This window comes from Bufo bufo, chromosome 4, assembly GCF_905171765.1.
Source record: "Bufo bufo chromosome 4, aBufBuf1.1, whole genome shotgun sequence".
Taxonomy (NCBI): Eukaryota; Metazoa; Chordata; class Amphibia; order Anura; family Bufonidae; genus Bufo; species Bufo bufo.
Window position 1 is genome coordinate 135581164 of NC_053392.1, and position 18044 is coordinate 135599207.

General features: G+C 43.6%; 1 protein-coding gene across 2 annotated transcripts in view; it reads left to right on the plus strand.

Moving 5' to 3' along the window:
* WDFY1 (WD repeat and FYVE domain containing 1) overlaps window positions 1-18044 on the plus strand; it is a 75113-nt gene that overhangs the window by 52430 nt on the left and 4639 nt on the right. Inside the window, exon 12 of one of the 2 annotated variants that reach the window (XR_005778213.1) lies at window positions 4176-5203. Coding sequence is in view for 1 of the 2 variants with exons in the window: in XM_040427992.1 (XP_040283926.1) it covers window positions 4176-4235 (60 nt within the window). In the remaining variant the exon portion in view is untranslated. Of the gene's footprint in view, window positions 1-4175; window positions 5923-18044 lie in introns of those variants that run through there. The other variant, XM_040427992.1, reaches the window with a different exon arrangement.

An 18044-nucleotide genomic window follows, 5' to 3' on the forward strand; every position in this document is an offset into this window, starting at 1 on the left:
ATCATTTATTTGTTGATGCTGATTACTGGATCATTACCATCAATGTCTGTGAGTGGCAAATGTACGTGAAACTTGAAGGTGAAATGAGAATGGGGTATTTTCAGTCATTGGGGTGACATTCAGGTGTGAGTGGGATAACCTGTTTTATTTAAAGAACAGGGATCTATCAAAGTCTGATCTTTTTGCTTGTGGAAGTGTATTGTGGGGTATTGCTCTGGTAGACAGGCTAGGTAGACAGTATAGAGGCAATCACAAAGTTTTTATTTTTCGGTGTTTATTCACACATAAGGAAAAACAAAATGGCCGTTCAGTCTTGGTGTTTCTTCACACCATGCAATGTCCACAGAACAAAATCTTCACCTGGTTAGCAGTTTTCCACCCGCACTCCACAGCAGGCTTTAGGGGCCTGTTTTCCGGCATGCGGCTCTCAGCCCTTTAGCACGGCACAAATTCACAGGTCCCAAAACACAGAGACTCCCCAGCTTCTCTGTCAGATGGAGGATAAACTACACCCCGCTGAGACTGCTTGCTGGGTTTTATATAGGACAAAAAAGACCCGGCCTGGAGCGTGGGGAGAAGCCACCCACCCAGCACTTTGGCTACTCCCAGTGAGAGCCGGCCCGGATCGGCTTTACCATACTAACAACAAACAGTGTCAGTCAGCACTAGCTGCCGCTGACACTTAAAACTACCGGCTCTTGCCTCACCGAGGCCAGGAATCTCTGTGACTCATACCTTCCATCAATGACTGCCCCTTGTGCCTTCCTACAGTATAATGGCATGAACAAAGGAGATTTCTGAGGATCTCAGAAGAAGAGTTGTTGATGCTCATTAGGCTGGAAAAAGTCACAAAACCATCTCTAAAGATTCTGGACTCCATGAATCCAAGTCAGACTGGCTGTGTACAAGTGGAGGAAAAGACCATTATTACCCTTTCCAGGAGTGGTCGACCAACAAAGATGATGCCAAGAGCAAGCTCCACAAGGTCACAAAGTAACCCAAGATAACCCTATAAGCAACTAAAGTCCTTTCTCACATTAACTAATGTTAATGTCTATGAGGACACAGAACAACAATGGTGTGCATGGCAGGATTGCAAGAAAGAAGAAGCTTCTCCCCAAGAAGATCATTGCTTCCCATCTCAGCGCTCCAGACTAAAAAAAATATCAAGCAGCCAATGGCTCCTAACCTGAAACATCAAATAAAATTTTTAGTCGCCAAATTTAAAATGTATATAAAAAAATAAATAAAAAAGACATGTCTTACCTAGGGTTGTCACGATACCAAAATTTTGATTCGATATATTGCGATACTCGATACCACGCGAAAAAATAAAACTCCCAAAAAGCCACGTGCATTCCGCTTTTTATGGAACATCTGGACCATAATAGAACAGTCCGATCCTAATTTTTGTCGGGACAAGGTGACTACAAAATGGCAAATTGCAAGTTTTTAATATATATTTTTTTCTGTTACGGCGTTCACCGCATAGGAGATATTTTTGAGTATTTTAATAGTTCGCACTTTTTCGGGCCTGGCGATATGTAATATTTATTTTATGGTTTACATATTTTATATGTAAAATTGGGAAAGGGGGCGATTTTAAAACTTTTAGTATTATGGTGTTTTTTGTTTTTATTTTACTTTTTATTTACTAACTATTAGCCCCCTTAGGGGCTAGAACCTGGGATCTTTTCATCCCTTGTCCTATTCACCCTAAAAGAGCTCTATTAGGGTGAATAGGACTTCACACTATCGCTGCTGCTCTGTGCTTTGTACACACAGCAGCAGGGAGCTTACCATGGCAGCCAGGGCTTCAGTAGTGTCCTGGATGCCATGGTAACCGATCGGAGCCCCAGGATTACACTGCTGGGGCTCCGATCAGAAGCTGCCATTGCCACCAATGAGGGGGAGGGGAGAGGGGACCCTGTGGCCACTGCCACAAAATACTGGGAGGAGGGGGGGGCGCAGAATAGAATAGAAAATCTAAACTAAGTATACAGACATGGAGAGCGGCGCCCAGGGATCTCCCTGCACTTACTATTATCCCTGGGCGCCGCTCCGTTCTCCCGGTATAGGCTCATGTGTTTGATAAATGACCCCCAGTGCCTCATGTGCACTCCAACACACGTGTTTCACAAAATATACTCAGAATTACATGAGAGATGTGATAATTTTAAAGGGGTCGTCCCATGAAAAATATTTTATAGTTTTAAAATCGGCAACTGGATCTGAATCCTTTTTGTAATTGAATGTATATAAAAATTTAGCATAGTTAGTTATTCAATAAAATGTATCTGTGTAGCGCCACCTGCAGTTGTCTTATTTCTTTGACCGGCTCACTGAGATGGCGCACATGCTCAGTTCCATCCTTCAGCTGCCTCCGGAGCTGTGATAGAGAGAGAGCTGCAGCAGAATGGACACGCCCCCCTGAGCTGTCATCTGGCTATAAATCTAGCAGAGCAATGAATGGGGAGATCTCTGATTCCATGAGAGGTACAGGGCTGGTTCTCGCTTTGTTAGAAAGTATGTACTATATATTCTCTCTCTATCTATATATATATATATATATATCAGGTCCATGAATATTGGGACATTGACACAATTGTAACATTTTTGGCTCTATACACCACCACAATGGATTTGAAATGAAACAAGCTAGAAAATAATAAATTTAGATCAGTCCTTTTCCGGTTCATCCCCCCCCTCCCCCGGCGTTGTGACAGGATGCCCGCTGAATGATTTCAGCGGACATCCTGTTCCGATTAACCTCCGCCACAATCGCGTTTTAAACCCATGACATACAGGTACGTCATGTGTCCCTAAGGGGTTAAAAGAAGGAACGCACCGGTGAGCTCAGCAACCCCAAAAGACCCGGAAGACCACAGAAAACAACTGTGGTGGATGGGGAAGAATTCTTTCCCTGGTGAAGAAAACACCCTTCACAACAGTTGGCCAGATCAAGAACACTCTCCAGGAGGTAGGTGTATGTGTGTCAAAGCCAACAATCAAGAGAAGACTTGACCAGAGTGAATACAGAGGGTTCACCACAAGATGTACACCATTGGTGAGCCTCAAAAACAGGAAGGCCAGATTAGAGTTTGCCAAACGACATCTAAAAAAGCCTTCACAGTTCTGGAACAACATCTTATGGCCAGATGAGACCAAGATCAACTTGTACCAGAGTGATGGGAAGAGAAGAGTATGGAGAAGGAAAGGAACTGCTCATGATCCTAAGCATACCACCTCATCAGTGAAGCATGGTGGTGGTAGTGTCATGGCGTGGGCATGTATGGCTGCCAATGGAACTGGTTCTCTTGTATTTATTGATGATGTGACTGCTGACAAAAGCAGCAGGATGAATTCTGAAGTGTTTCGGGCAATATTATCTGCTCATATTTAGACAAATGCATCAGAACTCATTGGACGGCGCTTCACAGTGCAGATGGACAATAACCCAAAGCATACTGCAAAAGCAACCAAATAGTTTTTTTAAGGGAAAGAAGTGGAATGTTATGCAATGGCCAAGTCAATCACCTGACCTGAATCCGATTGAGCATGCATTTCACTTGCTGAAGACAAAACTGAAGGGAAAATGCCCCAAGAACAAGCAGGAACTGAAGACAGTTGCAGTAGAGGCCCGGCAGAGCATCACCAGGGATGAAACCCAGCATCTGGTGATGTCTATGCGTTCCAGACTTCAGGCTGTAATTGACTGCAAAGGATTTGCAACCAAGTATTAAAAAGTGAAAGTTTGATTATTATTCTGTACTTTTGGTTCCGTAACAAGTGGGAGGCACATATGCAAACTGTTGTAATTCCTACACCGTTCACCTGATTTGGATGTAAATATCCTCAAATTAAAGCTGTCAGTCTGCAGTTAAAGCACATCTTGTTCGTTTCATTTCAAATCCATTGAGGTGGTGTATAGAGCCCAAAATGTTAGACTTGTGTCCATGTCCCAATATTTATGGAATGAAAAAAATAAATAAAAAATGTGTGTGTGTGTATGTGTATATATATATATATATATATATATATATATATATATATATATATATATATAAAATTACATTTTTTACATCCATCATGGGATTAACCCCTTTTAACTGATTTATAATGTATTGTTCTATGCATAAAGTAGAAATGTAACATTTGCCTTTTCTATCGTGTAGATCTGGGACATGACACCGACCGTGGGTTGCAGTTTGGCGACTGGCTTTTCTCCCCGTTGATACAGATGACTTTGACTTGTCCAGAATGCACCTTATGTACAGCTGCGTACGTGCACATCAGCTCATCCTGGGCATCGCCCATTACTTCTCTGATTCAGTTGTATGTATGGAAGCAAAGCAATGCAACAGCTCTCCTGAACAAGGAAGAGGTGCCTTATCTCCACATACCTGCGCACCATTACCTTTAACCATGCTTCAGCCCACGCTACTGGAATTATAACAAGCGGTTTCCTGCGTAAGCACTAGAAAACGGAAGAATTCCAGCAGAAGGATCCACCAGCCTTTAATTGCTGCCTATAGAATGGTATTCATTGTGCACCAAAATGGATTACCTCAAAACTTTAGAGTTTTACATATCTGCTGCCACAAATCTTAGCGTAAGCCTCACCCGAATGTTTTTAAGCATACATAGTCCAGTAACTTTGCACACTGTGGGTGTACATACAGATTTTCGTCTGGTGGTTAGATGCCAGTGCTTGTGATGTTGACTGTAGCTCATCGTATGTAGTTTTATATTGTGTCACTGGGTAAGAAATGTAGATGAAGTATATTTGTAATATGCTCCGTTTTACATAACTGTGAAATTGTTCTTTCGTTATGGGACTGATTTCTTAGTGAGTTTTCGACGTTTGGTTCGAATGTATTGTTCCTATATGAGCAAAGGGTAAGGTTATCAAACTACATGCACTGCGTCCTTTACTTGGTGTCCTTTGGCGCTTGGCAGGATGATCCCTTTTTATGTCATTTTAATCCTGTCTGTTTTACCTAGTTACGTCAACGCTCAAAACCTCTTGAATCCCCCTATTTTTCAGTCCCTCTAATGGGACGCAAATGTTTAAAATGATAATAGTTAGCACTTATTATTGTCTTGTCATCCACTGCTCCACCTATTTCCCAGATTGTAATCCAAAGGATGACCCAGGAGACATTAATTTATCTCCAATTCATTGCTACTTCAGCTAAAACAAGTAAGGTAGAAACTTTTTATGTTCTTAAAGGGGTATTCCGTTTATTTTGTTGTGGTTTATTTAATCGGAAATTATGCATTTTTCTAGCCTACATGTATTCAAATTCTGCTTCCATACATGTCTTAGATCAGGCAGTTGACTCCTGTATGCAGTAGAATGGTATAGCCCATGTATCGGTCCTATGTAATGCATCCATGGCCTAACCAAAACCTGGCATCAGTCTCTTCACATCAGGAAATCCATGACATTCAGTAACTAGCAGTATTACATGACGTACATGTTCTGGGTCAGCACACATTCATGTGATAAGTAAATAGGACTTGAGGTGGAATAACTATTTTTGTATTGTAATTATTACAGTTGCTACATCACTATGTATTCACATGGCTGTTTCTAGGTGACTTGTAAAATGGCTGCCTGTCTCTAGGTGATGCTGTCATGTTTATAAAGTTTAGTGTAAAAAAACACAACGCAGATCTGCTTCTATAGAGATACTGACAGACATGATGCAAAGCTGCTGCAGGCAGTAATACTGTATATACTGTACATGTTCTGTACACTACTTCAGTACACTACTATTCACCTATTAGATGCTTGGGCCATTAACTGAAAGCGAGGTCACATGACACATGTGAGGGTCATAGGACTGATGCCATGTTTAGTCCTATCCAGCTCTCCTGTGGATGCATTTTATAGGACTAAAATGGGCTGTACATTATAATTTTCATTTTTTTTTTCTTTAGAGTAAGGCTACTATATGGATATAATAAAGTTCTGTGAACAAAATTTTAAATAGAAGTATATTAGAAAATTGTTTAACATCCTATTCTCTTAAAAAATAGATGTAATCTTTAAAACCGTCTAAGGCAGGAATGTTCAACCTGCAGCCCTCCAGGTGTTGTAAAACTAAAACTCCCACCATGCCCTTCTGTAGGCTGATAGCTGTAGGCTGTCCGGGAATGTTGGGAGTTGTAGTTTTGCAACAGCTGGATGGCCGCAGGTTGAGCATGCCTGGTCTAAGGCATCTTTTAAAGGCTATGTACACCTTCAGAGGCGATTTATTGCATGTTACTCATTTTTGGCTAAAATAATTTCAACAATTGGCCTTTTATTAAAAATATTGAGCTGTTCTGTCACAAAGGGTTACCTGTTTTTCTAGCTGTGTGACTGGTACTTGTATTTTCACTTTGTTCCTCATCGCTGAACTACTGAGAGGTCATAAACACTTATTTAAGCCACATTCTTATCAGTAAGATGAGAACTGAGCTATAATGAGTGTATAGGAGGTCATAGAGCAGAGATAAGAAGTCTGCCTGCTCCTGGTCTGACGGAAAATACAGAAAATCCAAAGGGTTCTAGAACAAAAAATTTCATATTTTTAATAAGGACCAATTTTAAAGAATTAATTTTAGCTCAAAATGAGTACAATGCAATAATAACAAAAAACTGAACCCAAAGGTGTACATAGCCTTTAAAGAGGACCTTTCACTAGAATAAAACATCTAAACGAACTATACAGACCTGGAGAGCGGCGCCCAGGGATCCCCCTGCACTTACTGTTATCCCCGGGCGCCGCTCCGTTCTCCCGTTATAGCCTCCGGTATCTTCATAGTTAGGCTCCACTCAGCTCATAGCCTGAGAGAAAAAAAAGCCTCTCAGGCTATGAGCTGAGCGCTGCGATTGGCCAGCGCTACAGCATGGGAGAAGGAGACCCCGGCAGGTTCCCCTGAGTGGAGCCTAACTATGAAGATACCGGAGGCTATAACAGGAGAACGGAGCGGCGCCCAGGTATAACAGTAAGTGCAGGGAGATCCCTGGGCGCCGCTCTCCATGTCTGTATAGTTAGTTTAGATGTTTTATTCTATTGAAAGGTCCTCTTTAAGTCATTGCCTAGTCAAAGATGGCGAGGTTTAGGAACATTTTGAAAGCAAATACTAACTAGAATGGGTTTCTGTCCCCTAGTACTTATGACTAGGTATGAGTGAATTTCATATTTTGAAGTTCGTGTGCGGGTTTGTGTTGGAATTTACTGAATTGCGTTATGGATTCTGTTACCACGGACCATAACTCGATTCCGTAACTGAATGCCCTTAGAGGCATTCCGTTATTCATTCCGTCATAATAGAAGTCTATGGCCTGCATAACGGATCCGTCCGGTTTTTGTTATGCTGGAGTCCTCTACTGCATAACGGAAACCGTACGGATCAGTTATGCAGGCCATAGACTTCTATTTTGCATTCAGTCATGGAATTGCTTTATGGTCCGTGGTAACGGAATCCATAACGCAATTCAGTAAATACCACAACACGAACTTCAAAATATGAAATTTGCTCATCCCTACTTATGACATCACATTTGGTCTTAACATTGTCTTCTCCAGGGTAGGTGTGAACATGGTGGTCAGCATGGGTTGCAGGTTGGCAACTGGCTTTGTTGATCCAAAAGTCTAAGGGGTCCATTCACACATCCGTAACGTGTTTTGCGGATCCACAAAACACTGACACTGCAATGTGCATTCGCAATTGTGGACAAGAATAGGACATGCTCTATTTTTTTCGGGAATGGAAATACGGACCCGGAAGTGCGGGCCTGCACATTGTGCGGCCCCATAGAAATGAATGGGTCCGCAATTCCGTTCCGCAAAATGCGATGCAGGGTATAGATCACATTTTACGCCAGAAAAAGGTGGCCGCACGGGTATAGCCTGTTCCATATTTATTTTTCTCTTTTAGGGCCCAGTTACATGGGCTGATGCACAGAGCAATGATTGTTCCTGATCATTGCCTGCTTGTTCAACTGCATTCACATGCAGCAATCCTCCTCCCTGTATGGTGGTGAACAATTGCTTCTGTGATTGTTCCCATACAGATTGTTTGTTGGGAGTACATCCCCTTTGATTTGGGGCAATGTGCTGCCATGATTTTATGTGCCACGTGAAATGTGCGATAAACCAGCTGATTGGTGGCACCTTTACATGGGGCAATTTTCCAACGTTTGTCTTTGATAATTGCCCCGATCCTTGGCCTCTGTAAAATGGCCCGTAGTCTGCTCCGTAGTGGACGCTCCCGTAAACTTTAGTTTTGCATATACGGTACTTGTCTTTTCATTTTTTTACCTGTGTAATTTTGATTACTGATCTTTAGTATACTTTCATCTTTACTTTAATCTAACATTAGTGTAAGAAATATGAGACCTAGAAGAGGTCCTTTTAAAGGGGTGGTTTATTGACAAAACCTGGACTTGCACTCAGAGTAGGAACATCAGCACTCCATATTGCAAATAGGTAGATTTTTATTGAAGTTTTTCAAGGCTATACATATGTGATGTTTCAGTCGAGGTGACTGTTTTAACACTATTGTCTTTGGAATAGAAGAATAACATCTGGTGCGGGTTATGTAACTGAAGAGCCCATTGTCATGAGACTTGAGATTATATGATTATAGCTACATGACATAACAGCAGGACTTGAACATTACTGTACAGAGCTCTATCTCCGTACAGTATTAGAATGTATGGGCTCCGGTGAGCCGAAGTTAGTTATTCACGAACTTGCGTGTGACTTCGTTGGATAACTTCGGTAAATGATTTTTAAAGTAGAAAACTCTGCTTCGGTTCCGACTAGTAGTTTTCCACTTTAAAAATCAACTACTGAAGTTATTCAATGAAGTCACGCACGACTTTGTGAATAACTAACTTTGGCTCATCTGAGCCCATAAATTCTAATACTATACGAAGTTTTGAACGAAGCGACTTTGGATGAAGCATCTGAAGTTCGCATGGGTCCACACTAATTGCTAACTGCTTTTTCCCCCATGTCTAATACAGATGTAACCAGTAAAGACCGAATACATTACCATGTTTGTAAAGAACCCTTTTAAAGGGAACCTGTCATCAACTTTATGCTGACCTCACTGAGGGCAGCATAGATTAGTGACAGAAATGCTAATTTCAGCTGTGTGGCGCTCATGAGCTAAATGTAAGTGGTTGCTGAGAACCAGCATCATAATCATTACAGCCCAGGCCTGGAAAAGAGTCACATCTACCTGAGAAGAGTCCTGGTTATTCATAATCTCCTGCTCTCTCTCCCATCTGCTGATGATTGGCAGTTCTCTCCTAGAGAGAAAGGGAGAAAACTCGGTAGAAGCCGGTCAGTCATCAGCAGGTGGGCAGGAGAGCAGGAAGTCATGAATAACCAGGACTCTTCTCAGGTGGCCGGGACTCTTTTCCAGGCCCAGTCTGCAATGATTGTGATGTTGGTTCTCGGCAACCACTTACTTTTTACTTATAAATGACAGACTGCTGAAATCAACTCACCTGTCTCTACTTTATTCTTCTGATAGTATGGGCAGCATAAAGGTGATGACAGGTTCCCTTTAAGGAGTATGTTGGGAGCCAACAAATAAACGGCTTATGGAAAAGTAGATGTTAGTAAGGCTACACATACAGTATATCTCATTTGTCAAGTGTAAATCTGATCAGACAGTACTAAGGCAGCCATATGATGCCTTAAGATGGACCTCTCCCCTCTAAAGACGTGCCTGTTATATTAACTACTTGCATTTCCTATGTAATAACCATTCTGGAGCATCTATTCTTATAACATTTATACTCGCCTGGTCCCCGCAGCTCTCATTCTTTGCCCTGGCTTCCTTTCATCAATCTATTGCTCCTTGGCTTGCTTACTTCGGGCTGGATTATGGACAGCGTCATGTATGCCACTGCAGCCAATGACTCGCCTCAGCAGTGACTTTTCCCCAAGCGGCATGTCACTGCTGGTTCACATGACTCTTTGGGACTTGTCAAATGCCCCCCCCCACCACCACCGCACCTAGATTTTAAATGCCATGAATACTACCTGCACTTCATACAGGCATGTCACCTTAGCACACAGTTTTTAATCATTCCATGTCGGGTCTTTTCCTTAAAGATGTATGTAAATCATTCAGAACCCTTCAAGGTAATTTCTCTGTATTACTTCTTAATATATTAAGAGTGGGCTGTCCACTTCAATGAAGGTCTTTGGTAATTTTTTGACTGCTGTTGAATAATTATGGGCTTATGCTAAAATATCTAGGGGTTGGCTCCTGAGAGAAGATCTTGAGGACCTTAGAACTTATTCTTAATATTCATGAGGAATATGCTTGGCATTGCCGGAAGCTACTGCATTGTTATCCTGCTCTATTCACTATAATGGGGACCGGCATAAATCCAGCCGCAACCCGGCAAGTATGGCGAGAATTGACTGCACACGGTTTTCGTCCTGCCTAGGCATGTTTGCTGGATCTCTGCTGGTTCCTCTTATAGTGAATGGGGTCGGCGGGTGTAGGGCAGTGCCGGATCCAGACATTTCCTGCAGGATGCTCCCTGCCAGAACAGCCTGCCGGAGATGGTAGACACTAGTGTGAAACTAGCCTTACACACTTTCTATTCTGCCATGGCTGTCATTCATGGACCAGTCAGACTTTTGGTTTATGATCTAGTAAACTGTTCTGTTTATAGCAATAGCAGCTACCAGCTTTGATACCAATATCATTGGGAAATGTCAGAGGTTTAGGTAAATGCCTTCTTCATGTATTCAGTAGAATAATGTAATGCAATGCCAATTTAAATTGTCACCTTTCTTTGTCATGTTTTTCTAATAAAATTATCCTTTATGTTACCGTCTAGTAATGTTTTTTTGTTTTGTTTTTTGTTTTTTCCCCCCACATCCTTTGGCATTTGTCTACAAATAGGCATAGCCAGAAGACCGTTATTTTTTGAAAGATGTGCAGTAACACACAGCTATATAAGGCTACTTTCACACTAGCGTTCGGAGCGGGTCCGTCTGATGTCTGCTCAGACGGATCCACTCCTATAATGCAGACGTTTGCATCCGTTCAGAACGGATCCGTCTGCATTATAACTTAGAAAAATTTCTAAGTCTGAAAGTAGCCTGAGCGGATCCGTTCAGACTTTACATTGAAAGTCAATGGGGGACGGATCCGCTTGAAGATTGAGCCATATGGTGTCATCTTCAAGCGGATCCGTCCCCATTGACTTCCATTATAAGTCTGGACGGATCCGCTCGCCTCCGCACGGCCAGGCGGACACCCGAACGCTGCAAGCAGCGTTCAGGTGTCCGCTCACTGAGCGGAGCGGAGGCTGAGCGCTGGCAGGCGGATGCATTCTCAGCGGATCCGCCTCCACTGAGAATGCATTAGGGCCGGACGGCTGCGTTCAGGGCCGCTCGTGAGCCGCTTCAAACGGAGCTCACGAGCGGACACCTGAACGCAGGTGTGAAAGTAGCCTTAGTCATATACTGTATTCTAGTATTTAAATGTGATATTGATGGCCTAACCTCAGGATAGGTCGTCAATGCCAGATTGGAGGTGGTCCGACTTCCGACACCCTCACTGATCAGATGTTCAAAGAGGCTGCAACATAAGCGGTTAGACCTATTCCTAGGCCAGTGACATCACCGTACATCAGTAACATGTCTTAGAATGGCGTCGAGCTGCAATACCAATCCCAGCCACTGTACAATGTACAGCAGTGTGTTTGATATGCTGCGAGGAGGCTGCAGTGCTCACTGGAGCTCCACTGAGTGCAGCCTCTTCAGACAGACGATTGGCAGGAGTCGAACCCCTGCTGATCCTGCGGATAGGCCATCGGTATCTAATACCCGGAAAACCCATTTAAGCCAGGGGTGGACAATTCAGTGGATCACGGATTGATGCTGCGTAGATCGGAGGTAGTTTAATCAGTACTGCAAAATAGTGCTTATTCTGAATTGCAGAACTGCCTGGAGCAGGTGCTGTGACTTGACGCAGTAACCGTGTACAGAGGATCTTGGGAAGGGGGTGGGCACCCCATTAAGAGCGTGTGTAACCACCACAACTGTGCATGTTCTCATGAGTGTGGTTGTGGGCACTGAGGAATCTTGGGTGGCATAGAAAATGCCACTGTAAATGGGGACATTGGTTGCACTGTTAATGGTAGCATTATGTGGGGATTTCAAAGGAGGACATAGTCAGGTCCATAAGTATTGGGACATCGACACAATTCTAACATTTACACCACCACAATGGATTTGAAATGAAACAATCAAGATCTGCTATAACTGCAGACTGTGTCAGCTTTAATTTGAGGGTATTTACATCCTAATCAGGTGAACAGTGTAGGAATTGCAACAGTTTGCATCTGTACCTCCCACTTGTTAAGGGACCAAAAGTAATGGGACAATTGGCTTCTCATCTGCTCCATGGCCAGGTGTGTGTTATTCCCTCATTATCCCAATTACAATGAGCAGATAAAAAGGTCCAGAGTTAATTTCAAGTGTGCTATTTGCATTTGGAATCTGTTGCTGTCAACTCTCAAGATGAGATCCAAAGAGCTGTCACTATCGGTGAAGCAAGCCATCATTAGGCTGGAAAAAACAAAACAAACCCATCAGAGAGATCGTAAAAACATTTGGCGTGGCCAAAACAACTGTTTGGAACATTCTTAAAAAAGAAGGAACGCATCGGTGAGCTCAGCAACACCAAAAGACCCGGAAGACCACGGAAAACAACTATGGTGGATGACCAAAGAATTCTTTCCCTGGTGTAGAAAACGCCCTTCACAACCGTTGGCCAGATCAAGAACACTCTCCAGGAGGTAGGTGTATGTGTGTCAAAGCCAACAATTAAGAGAAGACTTCACCAAAGTGAATACAGAGGGTTCACCACAAGATGTAAACCATTGGTGAGCCTCCAAAACAGGAAGGCCAGATTAGAGTTTGCCAAACGACCTCTAAAAAAAGCCTTCACTGTTCTGGAACAACATCTTATGGACAGATGAGACCAAGATCAACTTGTACCAGAGTGATGGGAAGAGAAGAGTATGGAGAAGGAAAGGAACTGCTCATGATCCTAAGCATACCACCTAATCAGTGAAGCATGGTGGTGGTAGTGTCATGGCATGGGCATGTATGGCTGCCAATGGAACGGGTTCTCTTGGATTTATTGATGATGTGACTGCTGACAAAAGCAGAAGGATGAATTCTGAAGTGTTTCGGGCAATATTATCTGCTCATATTAAGCCAAATGCCTCAGAACTCATTGGATGGCGCTTCACAGTGCAGATGGACAATGACCCAAAGCATGGCCAAGTCAATCATCTGACCTGCATCCGATTGAGCATGCATTTCACTTGCTGAAGACAAAACTGAAGTGAAAATGCCCCAAGAACAAGCAGGAACTGAAGACAGTTGCAGTAGAGGCTTGGCAGAGCATCACCAGGGATGAAACCCAGCGTCTGGTGATGTCTATGCGTTCCAGACTTCAGGCTGTAATTGACTGCAAAGGATTTGCAACCAAGTATTAAAAAGTGAAAGTTTGATTTATGATGATTATTCTGTCCCATTACTTTTGGTTCCTTAACAAGTGGGAGGCACATATGTAAACTGTTGTAATTCCTACACCGTTCACCTGATTTGGATGTAAATACCCTCAAATTAAAGCTGACAGTCTGCAGTTAAAGCACATCTTGTTCGTTTCATTTAAAATCCATTGTGGTGTATAGAGCCAAAAATTTTAGCATTGTGTCGATGTCCCAATATTTATGGACCTGACTATTTCATTTGTACAGTTTGGGATTGAGTGGTGGGGTCAATATATTTCCTTTTTTTATTTTATTGCAGTGGATCTTCAGAAACTTCCATATTAGTCAGGCAGATCTGTAATCTAAGCTACGCTGTTGGCACATGATCCAAATCAGGCCCCCAAATTTTTCTATTGAATTTTAAATTAATAAAAAAAAGTCTGGTCACATAATAAAATTGTATGATTAAAAACTATCCTATGTACTATTGGGGAACCTGCTCTTGTTAAAATAATTTAATAAATTCAATTTTAATAAAGGATAACTGCCCTGGGTAAGCTTTCGGGACAATTTTCACAGGTCACTGCAATTCTACCTCGGGCCACATGTTAATCGTTTTCAGGAGAGAATCAAACAGCATGTAATTCATTAAGGGTTTCTCCTCTGCTGCGTTGCGAGGCAACTGCTTACTAATGGACCCATTTAATTAGAACCACTACCCCAAGAAGGAAACAAACTTTCTTAGAACAAGGAGCTTATACAGAAGTCGCAGATGGGGGGGGGGGGAATAAAATTAGCTTTCTCATCCGTCGCATTGGGGGGACACAGGCCTTGACCATGGGTATAGCTGTTGCCGCTAGGAGGCGGACACTAAGCACACAAAGTGTAAGCTCCTCACTCTTCAGCTATATCCCTTCCTGCAGGGACCAAGCTAATCCGTTTTAGCTTGATGTCTGTAGGAGGCAGACCTTCCTGCATTGCAGGTCTCCTAGTTACAAATTTTGTCTTTTTTTTTTTTTTTTTTTTTCTTCTCTAGCGGGAAGCTTCCAGCAGTCTGTGTAAAAACTGCCTGCACTCCCACCCAGGAGACAGGAGACCAAGGGAGGACCAGAGGTCCCTGTAAAAACCTCTGTCTCTCGCCAGCAAGCGCATCACCACGGCCGCCCCAGCGAAAGTCCCCTCTGTTCCGGTGTAGCGTCTCTCACCAAGGGGCCGCACACGTAAGGTGGTGATCCGGCTGGAGTTGGGGGGGGGGGGGGCGGCTTGGGGCAGAAGACGTCTGACAGGTGAGTAGGAGCAGTGCTCCCCTCCAGTAACCCCCTCAGTACTACCTCTCAGTGCCCCTCTCCAGGACCCCTTCCAGTATTCCCTCCTCCCCACATGTGGACTTGGGCAGCAATCTCCTTTAAGGGTTAACATACCTGGGACACTGCTGCAGCAAGCGGGTGGCTGCTTTCTTTGTACATGCCGCGCGTCTGCTGCGGCTTCCCGGGCTGATGGCGTCCTCTGGAGCGCATCGGGAGAGGAGGGGGCTGGGTTGTCCTGATGAAGCACCGTTTCCCATGTCGGCTTGGTTCGGGGGCAGTTGGGTCCATTATTATTTTCTTTTATACAGGTTTCTGTGCGGCCTGTGACTGTAGGCTTCCCTGCAGTGTCCGGGGACGCCTGTGTGTGGGCATGGCCAGAGAGCGAGGGGCGTGGCCTGGGAGGATGGACTGGTGCTGTAGCCGGCACAAAATTAGTATTTTTTTTGGGGGGGGGGCTTGTGTTCAACCCGCCCCCATGTCAGCGGCAGAGCAGTGGAAAAGTGGGCTCCACCCACTTCTGGATTTTTAAAGCTCCTGGCGGAAAATGAGGGTCTGACTGCCATTTGGAGGGACACAGCCTGGGTAAGTGTTGTTTGTCCCTTCTCTTCCCATTGCCTCATTGGGGTGACAGGGGTGTCATTATGTCTGAACCCGGGCCCCAGGTCCTGAAGCAGGCGGTCCTGTTGGTGCGTAATTTTGTCTGCTCATCATGTTGCGCAAAATTTCAATCCCCTCAGTCAGACTCCCTCTGCTTTGCGTGTGCTGCGCCGCCATCAAGCGGCTCTGCTCCGGAACCATTGCTTCCCACTGCCCAACCTACGGAAGAACCGGAATGGGCACGTTCCCTGTCTAGAGTGGTACAGGATGTCTACTTGTTAGACTTTCGGCCCCTTTACGCACCTAGTCTGCAAAAAAGTGTCACACATGTGGTATCGCCGTACTCAGAAGAAGTAGGGCAATGTGTTTTGGGGTGTATTTTTACATATACTCATGCTGGGTGAGAGAAATATATCTGTAAATTGACAACTTTGTATAAAAAGTTGTAATTTACAGAGATTCCTCACACACAGTATGGGTATATGTAAAAATACACCCCAAAACACATTGCCCTACTTCTTCTGAGTATGGCGATACCACATGTGTGACACTTTTTTTTTGCAGCCTAGGTGCACAAAGGGGCCCAAATTCCAATGAGTACCTTTCAGGATTTCACAGGGCATTTTTACGCATTTGGATTCCAAAGTACTTCTCACGCTTTAGGACCCCTAAAATGCCAGGGCAGTATAAATACCCCACAAGTGACCCCATATTGAAAGAAGACACCCCAAGGTATTCCGTGAGGGACATGGTGAGTTCATAGAAGATTTTTATTTTTTGGCACAAGTTAGTGGAAATTATTATTATTATTTTTTTTCAAATTCTCATATTCCACTAACTTGTGACAAAAAATAAAATTTTACATGAACTCACCATACCCCTCACGGAATACCTTGGGGTGTCTTCTTTCTAAAATGGGGTCACATGTGGGGTATTTATACTGCCCTAGCATTTTAGGGGCCCTAAAGCGTGAAGTAGTTTGGAATTCAAATGCGTAAAAATGCTCTGTGAAATCCTAAAGTAACTCATTGGAATTTGGGCCCCTTTGTGCACCTTGGCTGCAAAAAAGTGTCACACGTGGTATCGCCCTACTCAGAAGAAGTAGGGCAATGTGTTTTGGGGTGTGAGAAATATCTCAAAACTTTTTCCATTTTTTTTTTTATACAAAGTTTGTCAATTTACAGAGATATTTCTCTCACCCAGCATGAGTATATGTAAAGACACCCCAAAACATATTGCCCTACTTTTCCTGAGTATGGTGATACCACATGTGTGACACTTTTTTGCAGCCAAGATGTGCAAAGGGGCCAATGAGTACCTTTTAGGAGGGCATTTTTAGGCATTTGGATTCCAGACTTCTTCTCACGCTTTAGGGCCCCTAAAATGCCAGGGCAGTATAAATACCCCACAAGTGACCCCATTTTGGAAAGAAGACACCCCAAGGTATTCCGTGAGGGGCATGGCGAGTTCATAGAAGATTTTTTTTTTGGCACAAGTTAGCGGAAATAGATTTATTTTTTTTTCTCACAAAGTCTCCCTTTCCGCTAACTTGTGACAAAAAGTTAAATCTTTCATGGACTCAATATGCCCCTCAGCAAATACCTTGGGGTGTCTTCTTTCCAAAATGGGGTCATTTGTGGGGTGTTTGTACTGCCCTGGCATTTGAGGGTCTCCGCAATCATTACATGTATGGCCAGCATTAGGAGTTTCTGCTATTCTCCTTATATTGAGCATACGGGTAATGAGATTTTTATTTTCCGTTCAGCCTCTGGGCTGAAAGAAAAAATGAACGGTACAGATTTCTTCATTCGCATCGATCAATGTGGATGAAAAAATCTCTGCCCAAAAATGTGAAAAAAAAAAAAAAGAGGGGAAAGGACATAGGAGTGCTTGCGAAATAAAGCTGCGATCGCTAATAAAGATCCAAAAAGCTCAAAAGTAATCTTAATAGCGCCGCAGCGATTTTACGGTGTTTTTTCAGTGATCAGAAAAAAATAAAAATTCTGTCACTGCGGTGGGGCGGACTGAACGCAAGTGTGCGCACAAGATCAGGCCTGATCGGGCGAACACTGCGTTTTTCGTAGAGCCTAAGGTGACCCTAATGTACTGATATAGATCTGATTGCGATCAGTCTTGATCACTTACAGATACTATATAGTACTAGTGCTGATTAGCGACAGCGATGACGCTAATCAGCGACTAATCAGTGAGTGTGGTGGGCGCTAACTACCTAACAAGTAGCTAACTAACTGGCGGTGATAAGGGACCCTTAGGCCCCATTCACACGTCCGCAATTCTGTTCCGCATTTTGCGGAACGGAATTGCGGACCCATTCATTTCTATGGGGACAGACTTTGTCCCGCTCGGATCCGGAATTGCGGATCTGCACTTCCGGGTCCGCACTTCCGTTCCACAAAAATATAGATCATGTCCTATTCTTGTCCGCAATTGCGGACAAGAAAAGGCATTTTCTATATAGTTCTGGCAATGTGCGGATCCGCAAAATGCGGAAAGCACATTGCCGGTGTCCGTGTTTTGCGGATCCGTGGATCCGCAAAACACATACGGACGTCTGAATGGAGCCTTACAGGGGGGTG